The 25,025-nt window shown below is 40.9% G+C and overlaps 1 protein-coding gene across 1 annotated transcript; it reads left to right on the forward strand.

Annotated features, from left to right (window-relative positions):
* The first annotated feature begins 19,546 nt into the window (after positions 1 to 19,546).
* On the forward strand, positions 19,547 to 20,038 carry LOC112778473 (uncharacterized). Its single transcript, XM_025822786.1, has one exon. It carries the CDS (start codon positions 19,547 to 19,549, stop codon positions 20,036 to 20,038), a length of 492 nt encoding a protein of 163 aa, XP_025678571.1.
* Positions 20,039 to 25,025: the final 4,987 nt, after the last annotated feature.

Raw genomic sequence — 25,025 nt, forward strand, 5'->3', positions numbered from 1 at the left:
TAATAAAAACTCACGGGAGTGAGGTCGATCCCACATGGATTGAAGGATTGAGCAATTTTAGTTTAGTGGTTGATTTAGTCAAGCGAATCAAGATTTGGTTGATGGTTTTATGACTTGCAGAATTAAATTGCATTGAAGTAAAGAGAACAAGAAATAAATTGCTGAAACTTAAAGAACAAGAAATTAAATGACAGAAGCTTAGAGTGCAAGAAATGTAAATTGCAGAATCTTAAATGACAAGAAATATAAATTGCTTGAAATGTAAAGGGGATTGGGATGTGGATTTGCAGAATTTAAACAAGGAAAAGTAAATTAGCATCAAACAGAAGAGGGAAAGGGAATTGGGATTGAACCGGATATGAAGCAGAAAAGAAATTGAACATAGAAAGGAAAGAAACAGAATGTAAATTGGGGATTTGGATCTCAGGACCCAGAGACTAGAAAACCAAGTCTAGATCTCAATGCCTTCCTAGATCCAATAAGAACAATTGCAAGGAAATTGTAAATTGCAAAGAAATTAGATGAAGAGCAATTAACCGGAAATGAAATTCAATTAACAGTAAAGAAACAGAGAGATCCAAGATTGAGATTGAAACAGAATTTCTTCAATTCTCCAATCCAAGATCCAAGACAAATGTAAAATAAAATTGAAAGCAATGAAAACAAGAAATTAAAGTTCACTCAATAACAAAAGCTCTCCGAAAACTCTTATGAAAATTCCAAAAGGAAAGCTCTCCGAATAACTTGAATTCTATCCTATTTATACACTTTCCAAAATGATCTTCAAGCCTTGAGTTGGGCCTTTGTTCTTGGTGGAATTGGGTTGAAAGAGGCCTTGGTTGATTGCTCTTGAAGTTTGAAGAAGAACCAAAGTGAACCAATTGAACCGGTTTTGAAGTTAGCCATAGTTGGACCTAACGTTTGAGCCAAAGTTAGGGGTCTAACTTTGGCCCCAACTTTTCATATCAGCAAGCCAAATTCTTCTGGTATGGACGTTGGTGCCAACGTTAGGGGTCTAACTTTGACCCTAACGTTGGCCTTGTTTAGTGCTAGTGGCGCCAACGTTAGCCTCCAAGTTAGGGGGCTAACGTTGGCGCAAACGTTGGTGCCCCTCCCTTGTGTCTTCATGTGCCAACGTTAGCCTCCAAGTTAGGGGGCTAACGTTGGCGCAAACGTTGGCCCTTCCCCCTTTGTAATTCATGTGCCAACGTTAGCCTCCAAGTTAGGGGGCTAACGTTGGCTCAAACGTGGGGAGCCCAGGGAGCAATCTTCATGTCTAACGTTAGCCTCCAACTTAGGGGGCTAACGTTGGGGCTAACTTCATGCCTCCTGGTTCAATTTCACTTATTCCATTGTCCTCTCTTCACTTCTAGCCATTCCTCTTTGCTTCAACCTTTCTCCAAGCTTTCTTCACCTATCATTAGTCAACCAAACTTATCAAAGCTATGCTCAAAATCATGAGATATTCATTCTTTCACAATATGCGACAAATATAGCATAAAACCTCATGAAATGGCATAAATTCATATATGGTTGGTTCAATCAAGGGAAACATGAAAATCTACTCAATTAGCTTGCTTGTAGCTCAAGAAAGTGCATAATTCTAATGAAAACAAAAGAAAAAGACTAGCTAAAATAGGCTAGGATGACTTGTCATCACAACACCAAACTTAAAGCTTGCTTGTCCCCAAGCAAGAATTAGATTTATGCTCCAAGGTTCTTTCAATTAAGATGGATTGAGGAACAATTGTAAAGTGCAGTGAGTGAAGTGATCAAGTATCAGTGGGGTGAACTCCAAATCATATGCTCATGCAAGGGCTTCAGTGCTCACTAGTCCTTACATATTGGGAGTCATAGGTCTTAGGATTTTCATCCAAATGGTATCATGGAGGTCTCTTTATATGTAATCACCTTGAAGCAGCTTATAGTTTCTGTGCTTTGGCCTCGACTCTAAGTATCATGTCTCAAGGCGGCTCTTTAGATAAGCTTTCAATCAATACTCCTAAACCAGTTAGTTTTAAGGTATTGGGTGTTAAAGCACCCCTAAGGATTTACTTGCTCAAGCCTCTTTCCTTGACACACTTCAACCACAAGCATTTACTAGGATAACAACTCTTTGAGTTTTTGTTTCTTTCTTTCTTTTTCTGCCTAGTAATTGATGCTCAGAGCCTTGGGCCGTGTTCTTTTTTGCTTTTGTATTTTCTTTATTTCCTTTTGTTTTGTTTGCTGCTTCTTGGATCAATAAGTTTTTGAGAATCTCCACAATACTTCTTTGAACTTCATGTCCCACCTATGAGCTCCCATGCAAGTTTTCACAAGCATGCAACCTCAATACATGATCATACGACTAGAACCACCACTTCTCCTAATCTTTTGCTTGCCTTAAAATTGTTTAATTCCTCAATCCTTCTTTTCAAAGAACTTTCATGTGATGCATTTCTTGAAAATTGAGTGCAAACAAGTTTTGAAGATGAGAATGTTGTGAATGATCAAGCCTCTTGCTTATTGAATTATAAAGAAAGACTATGCTATGCAGACAAGCAGGGCAGATAAGGATACAATCCAACTTTCAATTACAGCAATATTTGATGCAAAACAATGACTTAACAATACAACATGTTGAAGTTTACATGCTTTCCTTCTTCTCACCATCATTGTTGCTGACCTTCATGTTCATCTTTCTCCTTTTTGATGATGTTTAAACCTCCAAAAGATTGTATGTCATTCTGCAATGATATTGAAAGTTGCTTGTTCCCCAAGCACTTGGAAACAATGGTTAATTTTCATGATATATTTGCGGGCTTTTTGAACTTACTTTGGTGTGGGAACACCAAACTCAGTACCTTGCCAATGGTTAACTATTTGTGATAATTTCTTTTTCTTTTTCAAAAGTAAAAGAACTGGAAACTAAGAAAAATAGTAAAATGGCTAACTAGTTCATCCAGTATGCTTGAAGTCTACATTATGCAGAAAGTGAGAATGTGTTTTATTATGGGATTTTGGTGAAACACCAAACTTAGAATCCTGCATTCTCCTTTAGATTGTTTTGGTGTGCAACACCAAACTTAGCTTCTTTGCAATGTAGATAAACTAATTAACCTTTTTATTAAAATAGTTATGAAAGGAAAACTACCTCAGGTTGGGTTGCCTCCCAACAAGCGCTCTTTTATTGTCACTAGCTTGACATCCTCTGTGCTTGCTTATTTCAGATTCTGAGCCTTCTTCTCCTTGTCCCATTGTCCATCTAAGTGAGGCTTTGCTTCCTTCTTACTTGTTTCTGTGAGGTTTTTGGCTAATTGTTCTATTTGCTTCCCAATTCCCCCGAGTAGGTCCTCATAATGTTTGTTCATCCTCTTTAGATGTGTTATCATTCTCTCTACTCCACTTTCTAGATTGGAGATCCTTTGAGAATTCTGTGAGATTGTGTGGTGATGTTGTTGCAAATTTGGGATTGTGTCACTAGGCAGTGAGCTTAAAGGTCTCTCAACAGATACTTGCTTGGAAAGTTGCCCCATCTGTCTTTCTAGGCTCTTCAGGGAGGCTTCCTGATTCTTGGTTACCATTTCCTGGTGTTTCAACATTTTGTCTATCATGGCCTCCAAGTTGGTGAGTCTTTGAGGTTCAGGTGGTGCTTGTGGTGGATTGTGAGATGTGGGTGGTGGGTGGTAGGCATTTTGGTTAGTGAGTTGGTTGTTGGAGTTGAAGTTCCTTGGTTCCTGATGTTGAGGTTCTCTCATTTTGAAATAAGAGTGTGGCTTCCATGGTGGAAATTGTTCATTCACTATGGTGGAGTGGAGAAAATCAATTTGTCTGGCCATTGACTCCAATTGTTGCTGAGTTTGTTGATGTAGCTGTTTGCTTTGATTCATGACTGCCTTCACTCCTTCAAAATTCATTGTATCTTCCTTCAAAGTTGCATTCTGTGGTGTTTCAAATGAGTGTTGGTTGTTGGTTCTCTTGTCGTTGAACCTTGCAGTTCCTTGACTAGTTGCTGTTGCTTTGAGTAAATCATTTGAGGAGTGATCTACTGCTCTTCTCATTTCTGGGGTTAATCCTTCATAAAATGCTTGGAAAGCCACTTTGTCATGTGCTTTCTTGTATCTTTCCCATGCTTTGGGCAATGGTTCTTCCTCTCCTTGCATTAATGGATGTGTTCCCTCTTTCATCTTGATGTTTTGTCGGGATGTAGAGAATTTGGCTAGAAATTTGGCAACCAGACCATCCCAACTAGTGATATTTCCTTGGGGACGAGTTTCAAGCCATTGTGCTACCTCATCCTTTAGTGAGAAAGGGAATAGCAAGAGCTTGTAGACATCATTATTGTCAACATCACAGATCCTCAGAAAAATAGATAGATGCTGTTCAGAATCTTCCAAGGGATTTCCACTATAAGAACAATTGTTCTCTATTAGTGTAATGAATTGCGGCTTCATGTTGGGATGTTCTTCTTTCCTGTGACATATGAATCAATCAATAGAAAACACAGTGATTCTCTTGAAAATTGAATGTAGCCGGTTGAGACAAAACTTCAAACAGTTAGTGGGTTAGTCAAAATTAGAGAAAAATAAAGAAAAAGTGCTTGATCTAGATTACCACCTCACTTAATCATTGTCAATCTAATCAATCCCCGGCAACGGCGCCAAAAACTTGATGAGATATTTTGGATGAAATATAAATCTCTCCCAAAACACCCAAAACTAACCGGCAAGTGTATCGGGTCGTATCAAGTAATAAAAACTCACGGGAGTGAGGTCGATCCCACAGGGATTGAAGGATTGAGCAATTTTAGTTTAGTGGTTGATTTAGTCAAGCGAATCAAGATTTGGTTGATGGTTTTATGACTTGCAGAATTAAATTGCATTGAAGTAAAGAGAACAAGAAATAAATTGCTGAAACTTAAAGAACAAGAAATTAAATGACAGAAGCTTAGAGTGCAAGAAATGTAAATTGCAGAATCTTAAATGACAAGAAATATAAATTGCTTGAAATGTAAAGGGGATTGGGATGTGGATTTGCAGAATTTAAACAAGGAAAAGTAAATTAGCATCAAACAGAAGAGGGAAAGGGAATTGGGATTGAACCGGATATGAAGCAGAAAAGAAATTGAACATAGAAAGGAAAGAAACAGAATGTAAATTGGGGATTTGGATCTCAGGACCCAGAGACTAGAAAACCAAGTCTAGATCTCAATGCCTTCCTAGATCCAACAAGAACAATTGCAAGGAAATTGTAAATTGCAAAGAAATTAGATGAAGAGCAATTAACCGGAAATGAAATTCAATTAACAGTAAAGAAACAGAGAGATCCAAGATTGAGATTGAAACAGAATTTCTTCAATTCTCCAATCCAAGATCCAAGACAAATGTAAAATAAAATTGAAAGCAATGAAAACAAGAAATTAAAGTTCACTCAATAACAAAAGCTCTCCGAAAACTCTTATGAAAATTCCAAAAGGAAAGCTCTCCGAATAACTTGAATTCTATCCTATTTATACACTTTCCAAAATGATCTTCAAGCCTTGAGTTGGGCCTTTGTTCTTGGTGGAATTGGGTTGAAAGAGGCCTTGGTTGATTGCTCTTGAAGTTTGAAGAAGAACCAAAGTGAACCAATTGAACCGGTTTTGAAGTTAGCCATAGTTGGACCTAACGTTTGAGCCAAAGTTAGGGGTCTAACTTTGGCCCCAACTTTTCATATCAGCAAGCCAAATTCTTCTGGTATGGACGTTGGTGCCAACGTTAGGGGTCTAACTTTGACCCTAACGTTGGCCTTGTTTAGTGCTAGTGGCGCCAACGTTAGCCTCCAAGTTAGGGGGCTAACGTTGGCGCAAACGTTGGTGCCCCTCCCTTGTGTCTTCATGTGCCAACGTTAGCCTCCAAGTTAGGGGGCTAACGTTGGCGCAAACGTTGGCCCTTCCCCCTTTGTAATTCATGTGCCAACGTTAGCCTCCAAGTTAGGGGGCTAACGTTGGCTCAAACGTGGGGAGCCCAGGGAGCAATCTTCATGCCTAACGTTAGCCTCCAACTTAGGGGGCTAACGTTGGGGCTAACTTCATGCCTCCTGGTTCAATTTCACTTATTCCATTGTCCTCTCTTCACTTCTAGCCATTCCTCTTTGCTTCAACCTTTCTCCAAGCTTTCTTCACCTATCATTAGTCAACCAAACTTATCAAAGCTATGCTCAAAATCATGAGATATTCATTCTTTCACAATATGCGACAAATATAGCATAAAACCTCATGAAATGGCATAAATTCATATATGGTTGGTTCAATCAAGGGAAACATGAAAATCTACTCAATTAGCTTGCTTGTAGCTCAAGAAAGTGCATAATTCTAATGAAAACAAAAGAAAAAGACTAGCTAAAATAGGCTAGGATGACTTGTCATCAATCTCATGACATTTTAGATCTAAACTTTGTACCCTTTGACGGAATGAGTCTCTAAACTCCATTGTTGGGGGTGAGGAGCTCTGCTGTGTCTCGATGAATTAATGCAGGTATTTCTGTTTTCTATTCAACATGCGTGTTCCTATCTAAGATATTCATTCGCACTTCAACCTGAATATGATGAACGTGACAATCATCATTATTCCCTATGAACGCGTGCCTGACAACCACTTCCGTTCTACTTTAGATTGAATGAGTATCTCTTAGATCTCTTAACCAGAATCTTCGTGGTATAAGCTAGATTGATGGCGGCATTCATGAGAGTCCGGAAAGTCTAAACCTTGTCTGTGGTATTCCGAGTAGGACTCTGGGATTGAATGACTGTGACGTGCTTCAAACTCGTGAGTGCTGGGCGTAGTGACAGACGCAAAAGGATAGTAAATCTTATTCCGGTACGATTGAGAACCTGCAGATGATTAGCCGTGCGGTGACAGCGCACCCGGACCATTTTCACTGGAAGGATGGATGGTAGCCATTGACAACGGTGATCCACCAACACATAGCTTGCCATAGGAGGACGTGCATGCATGAATCAGAAGACAGAGGAAAGCAGAGATTCAGAACACAAAGCATCTCTAAAACTCCAACATATTCTCCATTACTGCACAACAAGTAACCTTTAATCCATGCTCTCTTGTTTATTCGCAATTCAACTGATAAATATAATTGACTTCCTGACTAAGAATTACAAGATAACCATAGATTGCTTCAAACCAACAATCTCCGTGGGATTCGACCCTTACTCACGTAAGGTATTACTTGGACGACCCAGTGCACTTGCTGGTTAGTGGTACGCATTGTGAAAAGTGTGATTCACAAATCGTGCACCAAGTTTTTGGCGCCGTTGCCGGGGATTGTTCGTGTTTGGACAACTAACGGTTTATTTTGTTGCTTAGATTAGGAAAAATTTTCTTTTTTTTTGTTTAGAGTCTCTTATTATTGTCGTGTTAAAATTTTAGAATCCTTATTTTCTTTTTAAAATATTTTTCAAAAATAATTTTTCTATTAAATCCTGTGCCAAATTTTAAGTTTGGTGTTTTCTTGTTGATTTCTCTGTGTTTTTCGAAAATTTTAGTTTGGTTTTCTAAAAATTTTATGTTTGGTGTTCTTCCTTCGTGTTCTTGTGTTCTCGTGAATCTTCAAAGTGTTCTTGAGTTTTCCTTGTGTCTTGATCTTAAAATTTTTAAGTTTGGTGTTCCTTAGTGTTTTTCCCTTAAAAATTTTCGAAAACAAGGAGCATCAAATCTAAAAATTTTAAATCTTGTGCTATCTTATTGTTTTCTCTCTCCTCTTTAAATTCAAAAATATCTTTTCTCACTGTTTTAAAAGCAAATTTTCGAAATCTATTTCTAAAATTCAGATTTTTATTTCAAAATTTAAAACCTTTTTCAAAAAATCATCATATCCTTTTCAAAACTTCCTAACCACTTTCTCTCTCCTCAGTTTTTCGAAATTCTTCACTCAATTTTTTTATTTATTTTATTTTAATTTATTTTATTTTTGAAATAAATAAAAAATAAATAAATAAAAATATTTTCTCTATTTTACATCATCTCCCTTTCTCCATCATGGACATAAGCGGAAATGAACAGTCCAGGAGGACTCTGGGGTCATATTCTAACCCCTTTACTGCTTCATATGGGAGTAGTATCTGCATACCTTCCATTGGAGTCAGTAGCTTTGAGTTGAATCCTCAGCTCATTATCATGGTGCAGCAAAGTTGCCAGTATTTCGGTCTTCCATAGGAAGAACCTACAGAGTTTCTGGCACAGTTTCTACAGATTGCTGACACAGTACATGATAAAGAAATAGATCAGGATGTCTACAGACTGTTACTGTTTCCATTTGCTGTAAAAGATCAAGCTAAGAGGTGGTTGAATAACCAACCTAAGGCCAGCATAAGGACATGGAAGTAGCTAACAGAAAAATTCCTGAATCAATACTTTCCCCCAAAACGGATGACACAGCTAAGGCTGGACATCCAAGGCTTCAAACAAGGAGATAATGAATCTCTTTATGATGCCTGGGAGAGATATAGAGAGATGCTACGAAAATGCCCCTCTGAAATGTTTTCAGAGTGGGTTCAGTTAGACATCTTCTATTATGGGCTTTCAGAAGGAGCTCAGATGTCTTTGGACTACTCAGCTGGTGGATCTATCCACATGAGAAAGACAATTGAAGAGGCTCAAGAGCTCATTGATACAGTTGCCAGGAATCAGCATCTGTATCTAAGCAGTGACCCTTCCATGAAAGAATAGGTTAAAACAGCAACTGCTGAACTCAGTCCTGTAAAACAAGCTGCTGAATTCAATCAGCAATTGGACTTTCTAACAAAGCAGTTAGCCGAATTCAAAGATAGACTACAAGAGACAAGGATGGCTAATATACATATGGATGAACAGTTTAAGCAAACAAAGCAGCAGCTGTCAAGGCAAATAACAGAAGAATGCCAAGCAGTTCAACTAAGAAGTGGGAAAATATTAAATACCCCACCTCAAGGTAACAAAAAGCTAAGAAATGAGCAAACCACTCAAAATTCACCTGAGGACAGTAAGAGCACAGGGAAAAGTAATTCTGGAATTAAAACGCCAGAAATTTGGTGGAAAGCTGGCGCTGAACGCCCAGACCATGCTCAGGACTGGCGTTCAACGCCAGAAACAAGGCAGGACTGGCGTTCAACGCCAGAAATAGGCAAGGATATGGCGTTGAACGCCCAAAATGGGCAAGACCTGGCGCTGAACGCCCAAAATGGGCACAGTTCTGGCGTTCAGACGCCAGGAACAGACAATGAGTTGGCGCTTCACGTCACTCCAGCTTCTAACTCTGGCACTCAATTGCCAGTGAGGGATCAGACACACACACGTGCTGATGACAACCCCTCTAAAAAGGCTTCTTCAACCACTTCTGTAGGCAATAAACCTACAGCAACTAAGGTTGAAGAATATAAAGCCAAGATACCTTATCCTCAAAAACTCCGAAAAGAGGAGCAGGATAAGCAATTTGCTCGCTTTACAGATTACCTCAGGACTCTTGAAATAAAGATTCCATTTGCAGAAGCACTTGAGCAAATACCTTCTTATGCCAAGTTCATGAAAGAGATCTTGAGTCATAAAAAGGATTGGAGAGAAACAGAAAGAGTTCTCCTCACTGAAGAATGCAGTGCAGTCATTCTGAAAAGCTTTCCTGAGAAGCTTAAAGACCCTGGGAGTTTTCTGATACCATGCATATTAGAAGGCCAATGCACCAAGACAGCTTTATGCGATCTTGGGCCAAGCATCAACCTAATACCTGCATCCACTATCAGAAAGCTTGGCTTAACTGAAGAAGTTAAACCAACCAGGATATGTCTCCAACTTGCTGATGGCTCCATTAAATACCCATCAGGCATGATTGAAGACATGATTGTCAGAGTTGGGCTATTCGCCTTTCCCACTGACTTTGTTGTGTTGGAAATGGAGGAGCACAAGAGTGCTACTCTCATTCTAGGAAGACCCTTTCTAGCAACTGGACGATCCCTCATTGACGTCCAACAGGGGGAAATAACCCTGAGAGTCAATGATGATGAGTTTAAGTTGAACGCTGTCAAAGCCATGCAGCATCCTGACACATCAAAAAACTGCATGAAAGTTGATCTTATTGACTCTTTGGTAGAAGAGATCAACATGGCTGAGAGTCTTAAATCAGAGTTGGAAAATATCTTTAAAGATGTTCAGCCTGATTTAGAGGATTCAGAGGACATGAAAGAGCCTCTGAAATTTCTTCTGGAAGAGGAAAAACCTCCTAAACCCGAGCTCAAGCCATTACCACCATCCTTGAAATATGCATTTCTGGGAGAAGGTGACACTTTTCCAGTGATTATAAGCTCTGCTTTAAATTCACAGGAAGAGGAGGCACTTATTCAAGTGCTAAGGACACACAAGACAGCTCTTGGGTGGTCCATAGGTGACCTTAAGGGCATAAGCCCAGCTAGATGCATGCACAAAATCTTATTGGAGGATAATGCCAAACCAGTGGTTCAACCACAGAGGCGGCTAAATCCAGCCATGAAAGAAGTAGTGCAGAAAGAGGTCACCAAATTACTAGAGGCTGGGATTATTTATCCTATTTCTGATAGCCCCTGGGTGAGCCCTGTCCAAGTCGTCCCAAAAAAGGGAGGAATGACAGTAATTCATAATGAAAAAAATGAACTGGTTCCTACAAGAACAGTTACAGGGTGGCGCATGTGTATTGACTACAGAAGGCTCAATACAGCCACCAGAAAGGATCATTTTCCTTTACCATTCATAGACCAGATGCTAGAAAGACTAGTAGGTCATGATTATTACTGCTTTTTGGATGGCTACTCAGGCTATAACCAGATTGCAGTAGATCCCCAGGATCAAGAGAAAACAGCATTCACATGTCCATCTGGAGTGTTTGCTTATAGAAGGATGCCATTTGGGCTATGTAATGCGCCTGCAACCTTCCAGAGATGCATGCTCTCTATTTTCTCTGATATGGTGGAAAAATTTCTGGAAGTCTTCATGGATGACTTCTCAGTATATGGAGACTCATTCAGCTCCTGTCTTGATCACCTGAAACTTGTTCTGAAAAGATGCCAAGAGACCAACCTAGTTTTAAACTGGGAAAAATGTCATTTCATGGTGACTGAGGGGATTGTCCTTGGGCATAAAATCTCAAACAAGGGAATAGAGGTAGATCAAGCAAAAATAGAGGTAATTAAAAAATTACCACCACCTGCCAATGTTAAGGCAATCAGAAGATTTCTGGGGCATGCAGGATTCTATAGGAGGTTTATAAAGGATTTTTCAAAAATCGCAAAACCTCTAAGCAATCTGCTAGCTGCTGACATGCCATTTGTGTTTGACACAGAGTGCCTGCAGGCGTTTGAAACGCTGAAAGCTAAGCTGGTCACAGCACCAGTCATTTCTGCACCAGACTGGATGTTACCATTTGAGCTAATGTGTGATGCCAGTGATCACGCCATTGGTGCAGTATTGAGACAGAGGCATGACAAGCTTCTGCATGTCATTTATTATGCTAGTCGCGTTTTAAATGATGCCCAAAAAAATTACACAACCACAGAAAAAGAATTACTTGCAGTGGTTTACACCATTGACAAGTTCAGATCATACTTAGTAGGATCAAAAGTGATTGTGTATACTGATCATGCTGCTCTTAAATATCTATTCACAAAGCAGGATTCAAAACCCAGGCTCATCAGATGGGTGTTGCTTCTGCAAGAGTTTGATATAGAAATAAGAGACAGAAAAGGGACAGAAAACCAAGTGGCTGATCATCTGTCCCGGATAGAGCCAGTAGAAGGGACGCCCCTCCCCTCTCTTGAGATCTCTGAGACTTTTCCGGATGAGCATTTATTTGCCATTCAGAAAACACCATGGTTTGCCGATATTGCAAACTATAAAGCTGCAAGGTTCATACCCAAGGAGTACAACAGGATACAAAAGAAGAAATTAATTACTGATGCAAAGTACTACTTGTGGGATAAACCCTATCTCTTTAAGAGATGTGCAGACGGAATAATCCGTAGGTGTGTGCCTAGAGAAGAAGCACAGAGGATCCTATGGCATTGCCATGGATCACAATATCGAGGCCATTTCGGAGGTGAGCGAACAGCCACCAAGGTCCTCCAATGTGGCTTCTATTGGCCCACACTTTATAAAGATTCCCGAGAGTTTGTACGTAACTGTGACAGTTGCCAAAGAGCTGGTAATCTGCCTCATGGTTACGCCATGCCTCAACAAGGAATCTTGGAAATTGAGTTGTTTGACGTATGGGGAATTGACTTCATGGGACCTTTCCCACCATCATACTCAAACACTTATATTCTGGTGGCAGTTGATTATGTAAGAAAATGGGTTGAGGCCATTGCCACACCCACCAATGATACTAAAACGGTGCTGAAGTTCCTCCAGAAACATATCTTTAGCAGGTTCGGTGTCCCTAGAGTACTAACCAGTGATGGGGGCACTCACTTCTGCAATAAATAGCTTTACTCTGCCATGGTTCGGTATGGGATTCGCCACAAGGTGGCTACTCCATATCATCCACAAACTAATGGGCAAGCTGAAGTCTCTAACAGAGAATTAAAGAGAATCCTGGAACGGACAGTAAATACCCGTAGAAAGGATTGGGCACGGAGCTTGGATGATGCTCTGTGGGCTTACAGAACAGCATTCAAGACCCCTATAGGGACCTCTCCATACCAACTCGTGTATGGTAAGGCATGTCACCTGCCCGTGGAACTGGAACATAAGGCCTACTGGGCAACCAGATTCCTAAACTTTGATGCCAAATTAGCAGGAGAAAAACGATTGCTCCAGCTAAATGAGCTAGAGGAATTCAGATTCACAGCTTTTGAAAATGCCAAGCTTTATAAAGAGAAATAAAAAAAGTGGCATGACAGAAAGCTGTCATCTAGAATCTTTGAACCAGGACAGAAGGTTCTGTTGTTTAACTCTAGACTCAGGCTATTCCCCAGGAAACTGAAATCCCGGTGGAGGGGACCATACGTGATTACAAGCGTATCACCATATGGTTATGTGGAGCTTCAAGATATTGATTCTGATAAGAAGTTCATTGTCAATGGACAGAGAATCAAACACTATCTTGAAGGCAACATTGAGCAAGAATGCTCAAGGCTGAAGCTAGATTAAAAGCTCAGCAAGGTCCAGCTAAAGACAATAAAGAAGCGCTTGCTGGGAGGCAACCCAGCCATGGGGCAACAATCCTCTAAGCATTTTGCCCTATTTTTATTTTTATTTGTTTGTATAAAGTCCACTGACACTAAGGTGAGGAATCAATTGTATAAGTCCACAGAGTTACAGAAGGACTCGGCACACAAACAGAGAAAAAGAGCTCACTGGCAAGAAAACGCCAGTAAAAGTGTATTTTGGGCGTTCAACGCCCAAAATGGGCATCCACTGGGCGTTGAATGCCAGTAATGGTAGCAATCTGGGCGTTCAACGCCAGAAATGGGCACCCACTGGGCGTTGAACGCCAGTAATGGCAGCAGCTGGGTGTTGAACGCCCAGGAGAGCAGCATTTGGGCGTTGAACGCCCAAAACAGGCAGTGTTTGGGCGTTCAAACGCCACGATGACAGGGAGGAGACAAAACTCATTTTTATTCAAATTTTTCCATTCTAAATCTTGATTTTCATACTTCAATACATGATTTCTTGCATAAACATGTTAAGAACCTTGATTTCTAAATTCCATAATTTCAAAAAACCCTACCCTAAAAATATCAAATGTATTTTAATCCATAAGCACCAGGCCTCTTTGCAAATTTAATCCAACACTTTTCAAAACTTTTTTTTACAAATCTATCTTTTCAACTCATCAATATCTTTTTTAAAACTTCCACTTTATCTTTTTCAAAATCTAAATCTATCTTTTTCAAAAATCTTTCATATCCTCTCAATTTTAAACTATATCTTCTCTTATCATATCTTCTATCTTATCTTTTCCAAATAAATCTTTTTATCATATCTTTATCTCTTCTTTTTCGAAAACCCACCCTCCCTCCCTATAAATTTGAGTTCGGCCTCCCTCCCCTCCCATCAACAATTGCACCTAGCTCTCCTTCTATCCCTCTCCTTTCTTTTCTTTTGCTTGAGGACAAGCAAACCTCTAAGTTTGGTGTGTTTATCCGCGATCACTAAGATCATGGCTCCCAAAGGAAAACAACCCACTCCAAGAGGCAAGAAAGAGAGTGTTCCAAAACCACTTTGGAATCAAGGGAAGTTCTTATCTAAAGAACATTCAGACCATTATAACAAAATAATGGGTCTGAGATCAGTGATCCCGGAAGTTAGATTCGATCTGAAAGAAGATGAATATCCGGAGATCCAGGAGAAAATTCGAATCAGGAACTGGGAAGTCCTAGCTAATCCTGAAACGAAAGTGGGAAGGAATATGGTCCAGGAGTTCTATGCTAATATGTGGCAAACTGACAAGCAAAAACTATCTGGAACTGCTTTCTATGAATATCGGACCATGGTCAGAGGAAAGATTGTTCATACCATCCCTGATAAGATCAGAGAGATCTTAAAGCTACCTCAGCTGAAAGACGATCCAGACTCCTTCAACAGGAGAATGATAAGAACAGACAAGGGCCTGGATAAGATTCTAGAGGACATATGTATCCCTAGAGCCAGGTGGACCACCAACACAAAGGGTGTCCCAAATCAACTCAAGAGAGAGGATCTCAAACCAGTCGCCAGAGGATGGCTGGACTTCATTGGGCATTCTCTGTTGCCTACTAGCAACCGTTCTGAAGTCACAGTTAAAAGAGCAGTGATGATCCATTGCATCATGATGGGAAAGGAAGTGGAGGTTCATCAGCTGATCTCAGCTGAATTCTACAAAATTGCTAACAAAAATTCTAAAGAGGCCAGGTTGGCTTATCCAAGCGTGATTTCTCTACTCTGCAAGGACACCGGAGTAAGAATGGGAATAACTGAGTACATCTCAGTTGAGAAGCCAATCACCAAGGCATCAATGGAAAAACAACAAGTACAGGATGATCCCATCAAGAAGAAAACGCAGGAATTTCTCCCAGAAATTCCTCAATCTGAATATTGGGAGTATCTTGAGACGTCTGTTACCAAGATACGGGAAGCTATGGAACAAATCATAAAAGAACAAAAGGAACACAGTCAAATTCTTACCTATATGTTTAAAGAACAAGAAGAGCAAGGGCGTGACTTAAGGGACTTGAAGCGCCAGAAGTTATCTCTTGCAGGACCAAGCACCCCAAAGATCAGAGGAACCCCCGTTCTCCCAGAATAAAGGTTGTTAATTTCCAATTTTTGCCTTAGCTCTGTGATAGTGTCCTTATAGAAGTTTACCTTAGGAGTCATATAGTAGTAATTAGTGTCTATTTTGATTTTTTCTCCAATTAAGCTATAGTTTATTTTTCTCATCATCAGCAAACATGAATAAAGTAGTAGATCTTTTGAATAAGAGGCAATAAAATTTCGAGTTTTAATAAGAGAAATCCTAATTAGTTAAATGTGGTGGCAATGCTTTCTGTCTTCTGAATGAATGCTTGAACAGTGCATATGTCTTTTGAATTTGTTGTTTAAGACTGTTAAATATGTTGGCTCTTGAAAGAATGGTGAACATGAGACATGTTATTGATAATCTGAAAAATCATAAAAATGATTCTTGAAGCAAGAAAAAGCAGCAAAAAAAAAAAGCCAATAGCCCTTAAAATCAAAAGGCAAGGGTAATAAAAAGGATCCCAAGGCTTTGAGCATCAGTGGATAGGAGGGCCTAAGGGAATAAAATCCTGGCCTAAGCGGCTAAACCGAGCTGTCCCTAACCATGTGCTTGTGGCGTAAAGGTGTCAAGTGAAAACTTGAGACTGAGCGGTTAAAGTCAAGGTCCAAAGCAGAAAGAAGAGTGTGCTTAAGAACTCTGGACACCTCTAATTGGGGACTTTAGCAAAGCTGAGTCACAATCCAAAGGGTTCACCCAATTATGTGTCTGTGGCATTTATGTATCCAGTGGTCATACTAGAAAACAAAGTGCTTAGGGCCACGGCCAAGACTCATGAAATAGCTGTGTTCAAGAATCATCATACTGAAATAGGAGAATCAATAACACTATCTGAATTCTAAGTTCTTATAGATGCCAATCACTCTGAGCTTCAATGGATAAAGTGAGATGCCAAAACTGTTCGGAAGCAAAAAGCTACTAGTCCCGCTCATCTAATTAGAATCTGAGCTTCACTCAAAAACTCTGAGATATTATTGCTTCTCAACCTATTAGTCTTCTATTTTATTTGTCTAGTTGCTTGAGGACAAGCAACAGTTTAAGTTTGGTGTTGTGATGAGCGGATATTCTATACGCTTTTTGGGGTTAATTTCATATAGCTTTTAGTATGTTTTAGTTAGTTTTTAGATTATTTTCATTAGTTTTTAGGAAAAATTCATATTTCTGGACTTTACTATGAGTTGTGTGTTTTTCTGTAATTTCAGGTATTTTTCTGGCTGAAATTGAGGGAGCTGAGCAAAAATCTGATTTAGGCTGAAAAAGGACTGCTGATGCTGTTGGATTCTGACCTCCCTGCACTCAAAATGGATTTTCTGGAGCTACAGAACTCGAAATGGCGTGCTTTTGATTGCGTTGGAAAGTAGACATCCAGGGATTTCAAGCAATATATAATAGTCCATACTTTGCTCAAGGATAGACGACGTAAACTGGCGTTCAACGCCAGTTTTCTGCCCAATTCTGGCGTCCAGCGCCAGAAAAGGATTAAAAGTTGGAGTTCAACGCCAGAAATGGATCTAAACCTGGCGTTGAACGCCCAAAATGGCCTTATGCACGTGAATTGCTTAAGTCTCAGCCCCAGCACATACCAAGTGGGCCCCAGAAGTAGATCTCTATACCATCTGTTATGGTTTACTCATTTTCTGTAAACCTAGGCTACTAGTTTAGTATTTAAACAACTTTTAGAGATTTATTTTGTATCTCATGACATTTTAGATCTAAACTTTGTACCCTTTGACGGCATGAGTCTCTAAACTCCTATGTTGGGGGTGAGGAGCTCTGCTGTGTCTCGATGAATTAATGCAAGTATTTCTGTTTTCTATTCAACATGCGTGTTCCTATCTAAGATATTCATTCGCACTTCAACCTGAATATGATGAACGTGACAATCATCATCATTCCCTATGAACGCGTGCCTGATAACCACTTCCGTTCTACTTTAGATTGAATGAGTATCTCTTAGATCTCTTAACCAGAATCTTTGTGGTATAAGCTAGATTGATGGCGGCATTCATGAGAGTCCGGAAAGTCTAAACCTTGTCTGTGGTATTCCGAGTATGACTCTGGGATTGAATGACTGTGACGTGCTTCAAACTCGTGAGTGCTGGGCGTAGTGACAGACGCAAAAGGATAGTAAATCCTATTCCAGTATGATTGAGAACCTACAGATGATTAGCCGTGCGGTGACAGCGCACCCGGACCATTTTCACAGGAAGGATGGATGGTAGCCATAGACAACGGTGATCCACCAACACACAGCTTGCCATAGGAGGACGTGCATGCATGAATTAGAAGACAGAGAAAAGCAGAGATTCAGAACACAAAGCATCTCCAAAACTCCAACATATTCTCCATTACTGCACAACAAGTAACCTTTAATCCATGCTCTCTTGTTTATTCGCAATTCAACTGATAAATATAATTGACTTCCTGACTAAGAATTACAAGATAACCATAGATTGCTTCAAACCAACAATCTCCGTGGGATTCGACCCTTACTCACGTAAGGTATTACTTGGACGACCCAATGCACTTGCTGGTTAGTGGTACGCGTTGTGAAAAGTGTGATTCACAATTCGTGCACCAGTCGTCCAAGTAATAAAACCTTACGTGAGTAAGGGTCGATCCCACGGAGATTGTTGGTATGAAGCAAGCTATGGTCACCTTGTAAATCTCAGTCAGGCGGATATCAAATGGTTATAGAGTTTTTGAATAATTATAAATAAATAGAAAATAAAGGATAGAAATACTTATATAAATCATTGGTGAGAATTTCAGATAAGCGTATAGAGATGCTTTCGTTCCTCTGAATCTCTGCTTTCCCGCTGTCTTCATCTAATCAATCTTACTCCTTTCCATGGCTGCCTTTATGTAAGGACATCTCCGTTGTCAATGGCTACTTTTCATCCTCTCTATGAAAATGGTCCGATGCGCTGTCACTGCATGGCTAATCATCTGGAGGCATCACCGTTGTCAATGGCTGTTTCCCATCCTCTCTGTGAAAATGGTCCGATGCACTGTCACTGCATGGCTAATCATCTGGAGGTTCTCGATCATACTGGATAGGATTCACCCTCCTTTTGCGTCTGTCACTACGCCCAACACTCGCGAGTTTGAAGTTCGTCACAGTCATTCAATCCCTGAATCCTACTCAGAATACCACAGACAAGGTTTAGACTTTCCGGATTCTCATGAATGCCGCCATCAATCTAGCTTATACCATGAAGATTCTGATTAAGAGATCCAAGAGATATTCATTCAATCTAAGGTGGAACGGAAGTGGTTGTCAGGCACGCGTTCGTGGGGGAATGATGATGATTGTCACGTTCATCACGTTCATATTGAAGTACGAATGAATATCTTAAAAGCGGAATAAGTTGAATTGAATAGAAAAGCAGTAGTACTTTGCATTAATTCATGAGGAACAGCAGAGCTCCACACCTTAATCTATGGAGTGTAGAAACTCTACCGTTGAAAATACATAAGTGAAAGGTTCAGGCATGGCCGAGAGGCCAGCCCCCAAAACGTGATCACAAGATCAAAAATACAATCCAGGATCTTCCAAAAGATCGTTCCAAAGATCATCAGATTTCTAATACAATAGTAAAAAGTCCTAGTTATACTAAACTAGTTACTAGGGTTTACAGAAGTAAGTAATTGATGCATAAATCCACTTCCGAGGCCCACTTGGTGTGTGCTTGGACTGAGCTTGAATGTTACACGTACAGAGGCTCTTTCTGGAGTTGAACGCCAAGTTGTAACGTGTTTTTGGCGTTCAACTCTGGTTCGTGACGTGTTTCTGGCGTTTAACTCCAGACTGCAGCGTAGAACTGGCGTTCAATGCCCTTTTGCGTCATCTAAACTCGGCCAAAGTATGGACTATTATATATTGCTGAAAAGCCCTGGATGTCTACTTTCCAACGCAATTACAAGCGCGCCATTTTGAGTTCTGTAGCTCCAGAAAATCCACTTTGAGGGCAGGGAGGTCAGAATCCAACAGCATCAGCAGTCCTTCTTCCACCTCTGAATCTGATTTTTGCTCAAGTCCCTCAATCTCAGCCAGAAAATACCTGAAATCATAGAAAAACACACAAACTCATAGTAAAGTCTAGAAATGTGAATTTAACATAAAAACTAATAAAAACATCCCTAAAACTAACTAGATCCTACTAAAAACATACTAAAAACAATGCCAAAAAGCGTATAAATTGTCCGCTCATCAAAGCCTCATCGAAAGGATTGGAGTGCTAAGCTCACCAATGCATTATGGGCCTCCCGAACGGCTTACAAAACACCAATTGGCATGAGTCCCTTTCAGTTGGTCTATGGCAAAGCTAGCCACTTACCGGTGGAGATAGAGCACAAAGCATATTGGGCCATCAAGGAGTGCAATGCAAGTTTGGGAGGGGCCGGAATAGAGAGGAAGCTACAACTAGCTGAGTTGGAATGTTTGAGGCTTGAAGCTTATGAGAACTCTAGACTTTACAAGGAAAGGATGAAAGTTGTGCATGATAAGAACATAAGAGGTAAAGAATTTAGAGCCGGCAACCTAGTCCTCCTCTACAATTCAAGATTGAGGATGATGCCCAAAAAGCTTAGGTCAAGGTGGGAGGGACCTTATAAGGTCGAGAAGGCGGAGCCATATGGAGTCTATCATTTGTGCCATCCTTCAAACTCCGATATCATCAAGGTCAATGGGCACCGTCTCAAGTTTTATCATGGTGAGCAAATGAAAAGTAACAAGGAGATTGAGGTATTCCTCTTGGAAGATGCACCTCTTGGTAAAGAGCAATGAGCTAGTGAAAGTCCAACTTAAGGACATTAAACAAAAGTGCTAGGTGGGAGACACCCCACCATGGTGAGATCTAACCTTTTTCCCCTTTTGTATATAGTTCTTGAATTCTTCATTGTTTTGTGATTGCATAGCTATAGTATTGTTTGGTTAGATTTGATTGTGGCTACCTTAGATAAAATGTTCATGAAGATTTGCATTGATTTTTCAATGGATGGATTGATTGTGTGGTAGAGAATTGCATGGTGTTTTGTGTGTTTTTGACCCCTTTGGCTTGTTTGCCCACTGAATTCATGATAAATATGCATTCTTCATGCCCTAAAAAAAAGGGGGGGAGGGCGCGCATGCGCGCACTAGGCGCATACGCGTCCATAGTCCACTCGCAACTCTTGGGTCATTTTCCAGAGAGTTATGCCAATTCTGAGCCAACATTGAGCCCCAGGCACAACGCTACTCACGCGTGCACGCATCTGGTGCGTACACGTCCATGACCTTAATCGCGCTAAGCGCTCGTGCGCGCACTAGCCGCGTACGCATCGATGGTGCCATTTGCACTTCTGGTTCATTTTCCAGAGAGTTGTGCTAATTTTGGGCTAACACTATGCCTTACGCCTGACTCGACTCACGCGTATGCACACCGTGTGCATCCGCGTCGATTGTGTCAATATAATTTCTAGTACTTTTTCCCGAGAGTTGAGCCAAAGTTGGGCCCACAGTGTGCTGGGAGCACAACCAAGACGCACGCGCAAACGCACCTGGCGCTCGCGCGCACACTTATATATCACCCACTTAACACGTACACGCTAGACGCGTCCGCATCCCTGCTGTATTTTGCCCATGCACGCGCACACGTGCATGGCGCGCGCGCGTCGGTCTTGCGACCCAGCAATTTCTAGCGCGCCTCTTCTTTCAATTTTCTCCCATCTTCTTACCTTCATCCTTCTTCTCCACTCCTACCCCCTCCTACCACTTCGGCCGCCCCTCTTTCGCCCCTTCCACCGGCGGCAACTACCACCTCCGGCGGTCCCCCACCCCTCTTTCCCCTCTCCTCTCCCATACCTCTCATTCCCTCCTCTCTCACTTACATCCCTCATTTCCTCTTCTTCTTCTCAAGGTATTCTCACTTTCCCTTTTTCTTGCTTAGCTCTCTCTCTCTCCTCTCTTCCTTTCATTAGTTACATTTTCTTACTCTTCTTCTTAGTTAGCTCTCATTCATGATTGGTTTGTTTGTTGCATTTTCTTTCTTTTTTCATTTTTTTATGGGTGTTAAAGTGGGGACTACTCTTACATTGATGAGTTGGATTGTCTTAATTGCTTTTCCTTTCAATGTGTGGTATGCTATGATGATTGATGATGCCTTGTGGGAAGTTACATTATCACCTTTGCTCTAATTTTTACCACAAAAAGGAATGCACACCAAGTGTTTAATGAAAGGCATACATGATTTTTTTGAGTCAAATTTGACTTAGTGCATTCCGTTTAGTGTTCCTTCTCACTCACTTGCTTACTCCTATGTGCATTGAGCATATCATTCTTCATGTTTCCTATCTTACATGCTCACCCCTTATGACTTGCTTCTTGATTTTGATGTTTGAGTGTATGCTTCCCATGCCTCTCAACTGCATGCATATACCACTCTTGCATCACATGCTAGTGACTTGCCATTATTTCCAATGTTGTCTTAGTTACATGTTGCAGTTGTCATGTATTTAAGACACCTATCATTTTATGGTCTATTCCCTCACTTTCATGACTACCGTTTTTGAGTGTTTCCTTGAGTTTAATGCCTCCTCCTTTCCCATTTTTATAGGATGGTCATCAAGAAGTATAAGGAAAAGGTGCCGGCCGCTAAAAAGGCACCAAAGAAGGCGGCCACCATAGCTACTACGGTTGAACCCCTCATCAAGAAGCCAATGAGCATCGTCAATATTGATGCACTAGAGAAGGATAACCCCCAAGGGACCCAAACAAGTTCCCTAACCGATACTGCGAGCTTGTCCACCCCATGATGATTGAAAGGAACTATCATGCTGAGCCTCTTCTTGCCCCTCCGGCTCATGTTGTTCTACTTGTGATACCCCGCATCGAGCGGAGGCAATGGGGGTTCCTCATGGGACGACCTAAGGAAGCCAACTTGTCCTGGGTGGTAGAATTTTACACCAATTACCACTCATCGTCCCTTGTATCGGTAATTGTGTGCCGAAGACAAGTTCCCGTCACGGAGGAGGCCATTCAAAGAGTGCTTAAAACTGGGCCATTAGCGGATCGAATTGATGCCTACCAAGAGGTTTTGTCGGCACGTTGCAAACGTGATTTTGATTGGGAAGCCATTCTCCGAGTCATCGCCATACCCGAATCGTTTTGGATTCAAGGGAGAATGAGGCAGAGACCTAAGGGCATTGACGCACGCTTTCTCACTCAAGAGGCTGGGGCGTGGGCCCAAATCTTAGCCCACTATATGCTTCCTAGCACCCATGGGTCATCCATCACTATCGAGCTAGCCTTATTGGTTTAGTGCGTACTCACCGAGAGATCGGTCAATATCCCATCTATCATCCGGTAAGCCATGGGGCGTATTCATGCTAAAGGTAACCTACCCCTCCCCGCTTTGGTGACCGAGTTAGTTGTGGCCGCTGGTGTTTTCCGTGAGACTAGGGATCGGAGGGCCACAATTCCGGCTGAGGGTGATGTTATCCCCACCGGGAAATATCTCAAACCACCGGTGGACACCGGGAACTTGGATATGGCAATTCCCGCAGGCATCTCCACTGCTTCATCCGCACCACCTAAATCATACCACCAACGCCTTGAGGACCTTCACAAGAAGATGGATCTAAAACCAACACCGGTATGCTTATGTGAAGAAACTTCTAAGTGTTGTCACCCCACCTATGGAAGAACCGGATATCTCTACATCTACCGCAACCTCAAGTGAAGACGGCAATGATGAGGACATTCCAAAGCCGGTTTCCCACTGTGCATCACTCATAGCACGGAGGACCGTGCTAAGTTTTAAGTGTGGGGAGGTCGGTTGACTGATCTCCATAGGTAACACCCGAATAAATTTTGAATCTCTTTTGTTAATTAGGATAGGTTGCATGATTAGGTTTTTCACCCTTTGCATGATAGTTATCTCTTGATAAGTCCACTTGGTTAGAGTAATGACTTCTTTCCTAAGAAACTAGAACTTTAGGGCAACCCTACCAATTTTGAAAATTTTTTTATGCCAAGCTTGTTTGAAGAATATAATTTGGAACATGGATTTTGAGCCAAGAACACAAGCAAGTGAGTTTTGAGCCTAATTGCGTGGCTACATCTTCTAGCCACTTACCTTCCTTCTTGTGTGCATTGTCCTCTCTCTATGATTGTGATCCTTAATTTGTTTGACTCTATATGTCCATTGTTATATGTATGAATGCATGTACATGATTGAGGCCATTAATTCACTTAGCCACTTACCCAAATGACCTTACCTTATAACAACCTTTGCAACCAACTTTGGGCCTACGCTTAACCCACTTATTTTTAATTTTAGCACATTACAAGCCAAAAGCGGAAAACCATGAATGTCCCTATTTGAATCTTTGAATAGCATAGGCTAGAGTGTGTGCGTCATTCAAGTGTGGGGAAACGGGGGGGGACATTGGTTGAGGTAAGAGCATGTTGTTGCTTTTGTTAAAAATATTGGGAAGAGGATACATACTCATGTGTTGACCAAATGTGTAGACCATATGCATTGATAAGAAAAAAAAGAGAAAAAAAGAGAAAACAAAAGAAGATACAAAATAAAAAAAGAAGAAAAGAAAAAGGGAATAATGAAAAAAAAAGAGAGAGAAACAAACAAAGCAAGAAAGGAAAAGAAACAAAAAGGGGGGACAAAATGCACCAAAGTAAGACTTAAAGACAAATCAATGCATATGTATAATGATCAAAAGTAAATGCATGAGTATGTGAAAGAGTGAGGAATGGGTAGTTAGGTTAGTACATAATTGTATAGGATGTTATATAGGCTAGGTGGGTAGCTTAAGTTAATCAAAGGATTCAATTTTTAGCCACTTAGCCAAATATATAACCCTACCTTACTCCTAACCCCATTACAACCTAAGGAAAGACCTCATGATATATGTATGCATGCATAGAACAATTGTTGATTGTTAGAGGAAGAACAAATTTTGGAAGAGCATGAAGTAGAGGAGAAGTGAGCGATCAACCCTATACACCGAGCGAATAGAGTGCAAACACTTCCGGTGAGGGGTTCGAAGCTCAATTCCTTGTTCCTGGCTCTCGCGAGCGTTCTTCATGCAAGTTGTGCATATTTCACTTTGATGATTAGAATTGGTAGAGTTCATGCATTGCCTATCACCTTGCCCTATGTGCCTATATATATGTTCTAGGAAGATTGAATTGTCTTTGACCAAGTGGATAGTGGCATACACCCTAGTGGCATTCATGTAAGTAGATCGCATCCCATGAATCTCATTCTCTTGTAATCCTTTGATCTTTTGCTTTCTTTCAGCATGAGGACATGCTATAATTTAAGTGTGGGGAGGTTGATAAACCCCATTTTTAGGGTTTATCATGTATAGATTTTGAGGGTTTTATCAATGATCTTTCACACTTATTCATATAAAAATGCATGATTTTGTGTTCCTTCCCGAACTTTGCTTCATAGATGAAAATATGCTCCTTTTGCGTTAAAATTGATATATCGTAATTCTCCTCCAATACCATTTGATGTCGTGATCCGTTTGTTAAGTGGTTTCAGAGTTATAGGGCAAAAATGGCTAAGAGGGATGAAGAAAGCATGCATGAATGGAAGGAGCATGGAAAAATTAGAGTTTTGAAACTTAAGCATGGGCGCGCACGCGCACCATACGCGTACACGTGGATGTGCATCCTCAGAGCAGGCGCGATGGAGCCGAAACGAGAAGCCGGCGTGCCTATATGGCTGGGCCAGAAATCCTTGGACGCGCGCGCGTACTATGCGCCT

The sequence above is a fragment of the Arachis hypogaea genome, chromosome 19 (assembly GCF_003086295.3).
Source record: "Arachis hypogaea cultivar Tifrunner chromosome 19, arahy.Tifrunner.gnm2.J5K5, whole genome shotgun sequence".
In the NCBI taxonomy this organism is placed as follows: domain Eukaryota; kingdom Viridiplantae; phylum Streptophyta; class Magnoliopsida; order Fabales; family Fabaceae; genus Arachis; species Arachis hypogaea.

Excerpts from the sequence above, each read along its gene's own strand:
- LOC112778473 (XM_025822786.1), top strand. The coding sequence starts at position 19,547 with ATGAGTCCCTTTCAGTTGGTCTATGGCAAAGCTAGCCACTTACCGGTG.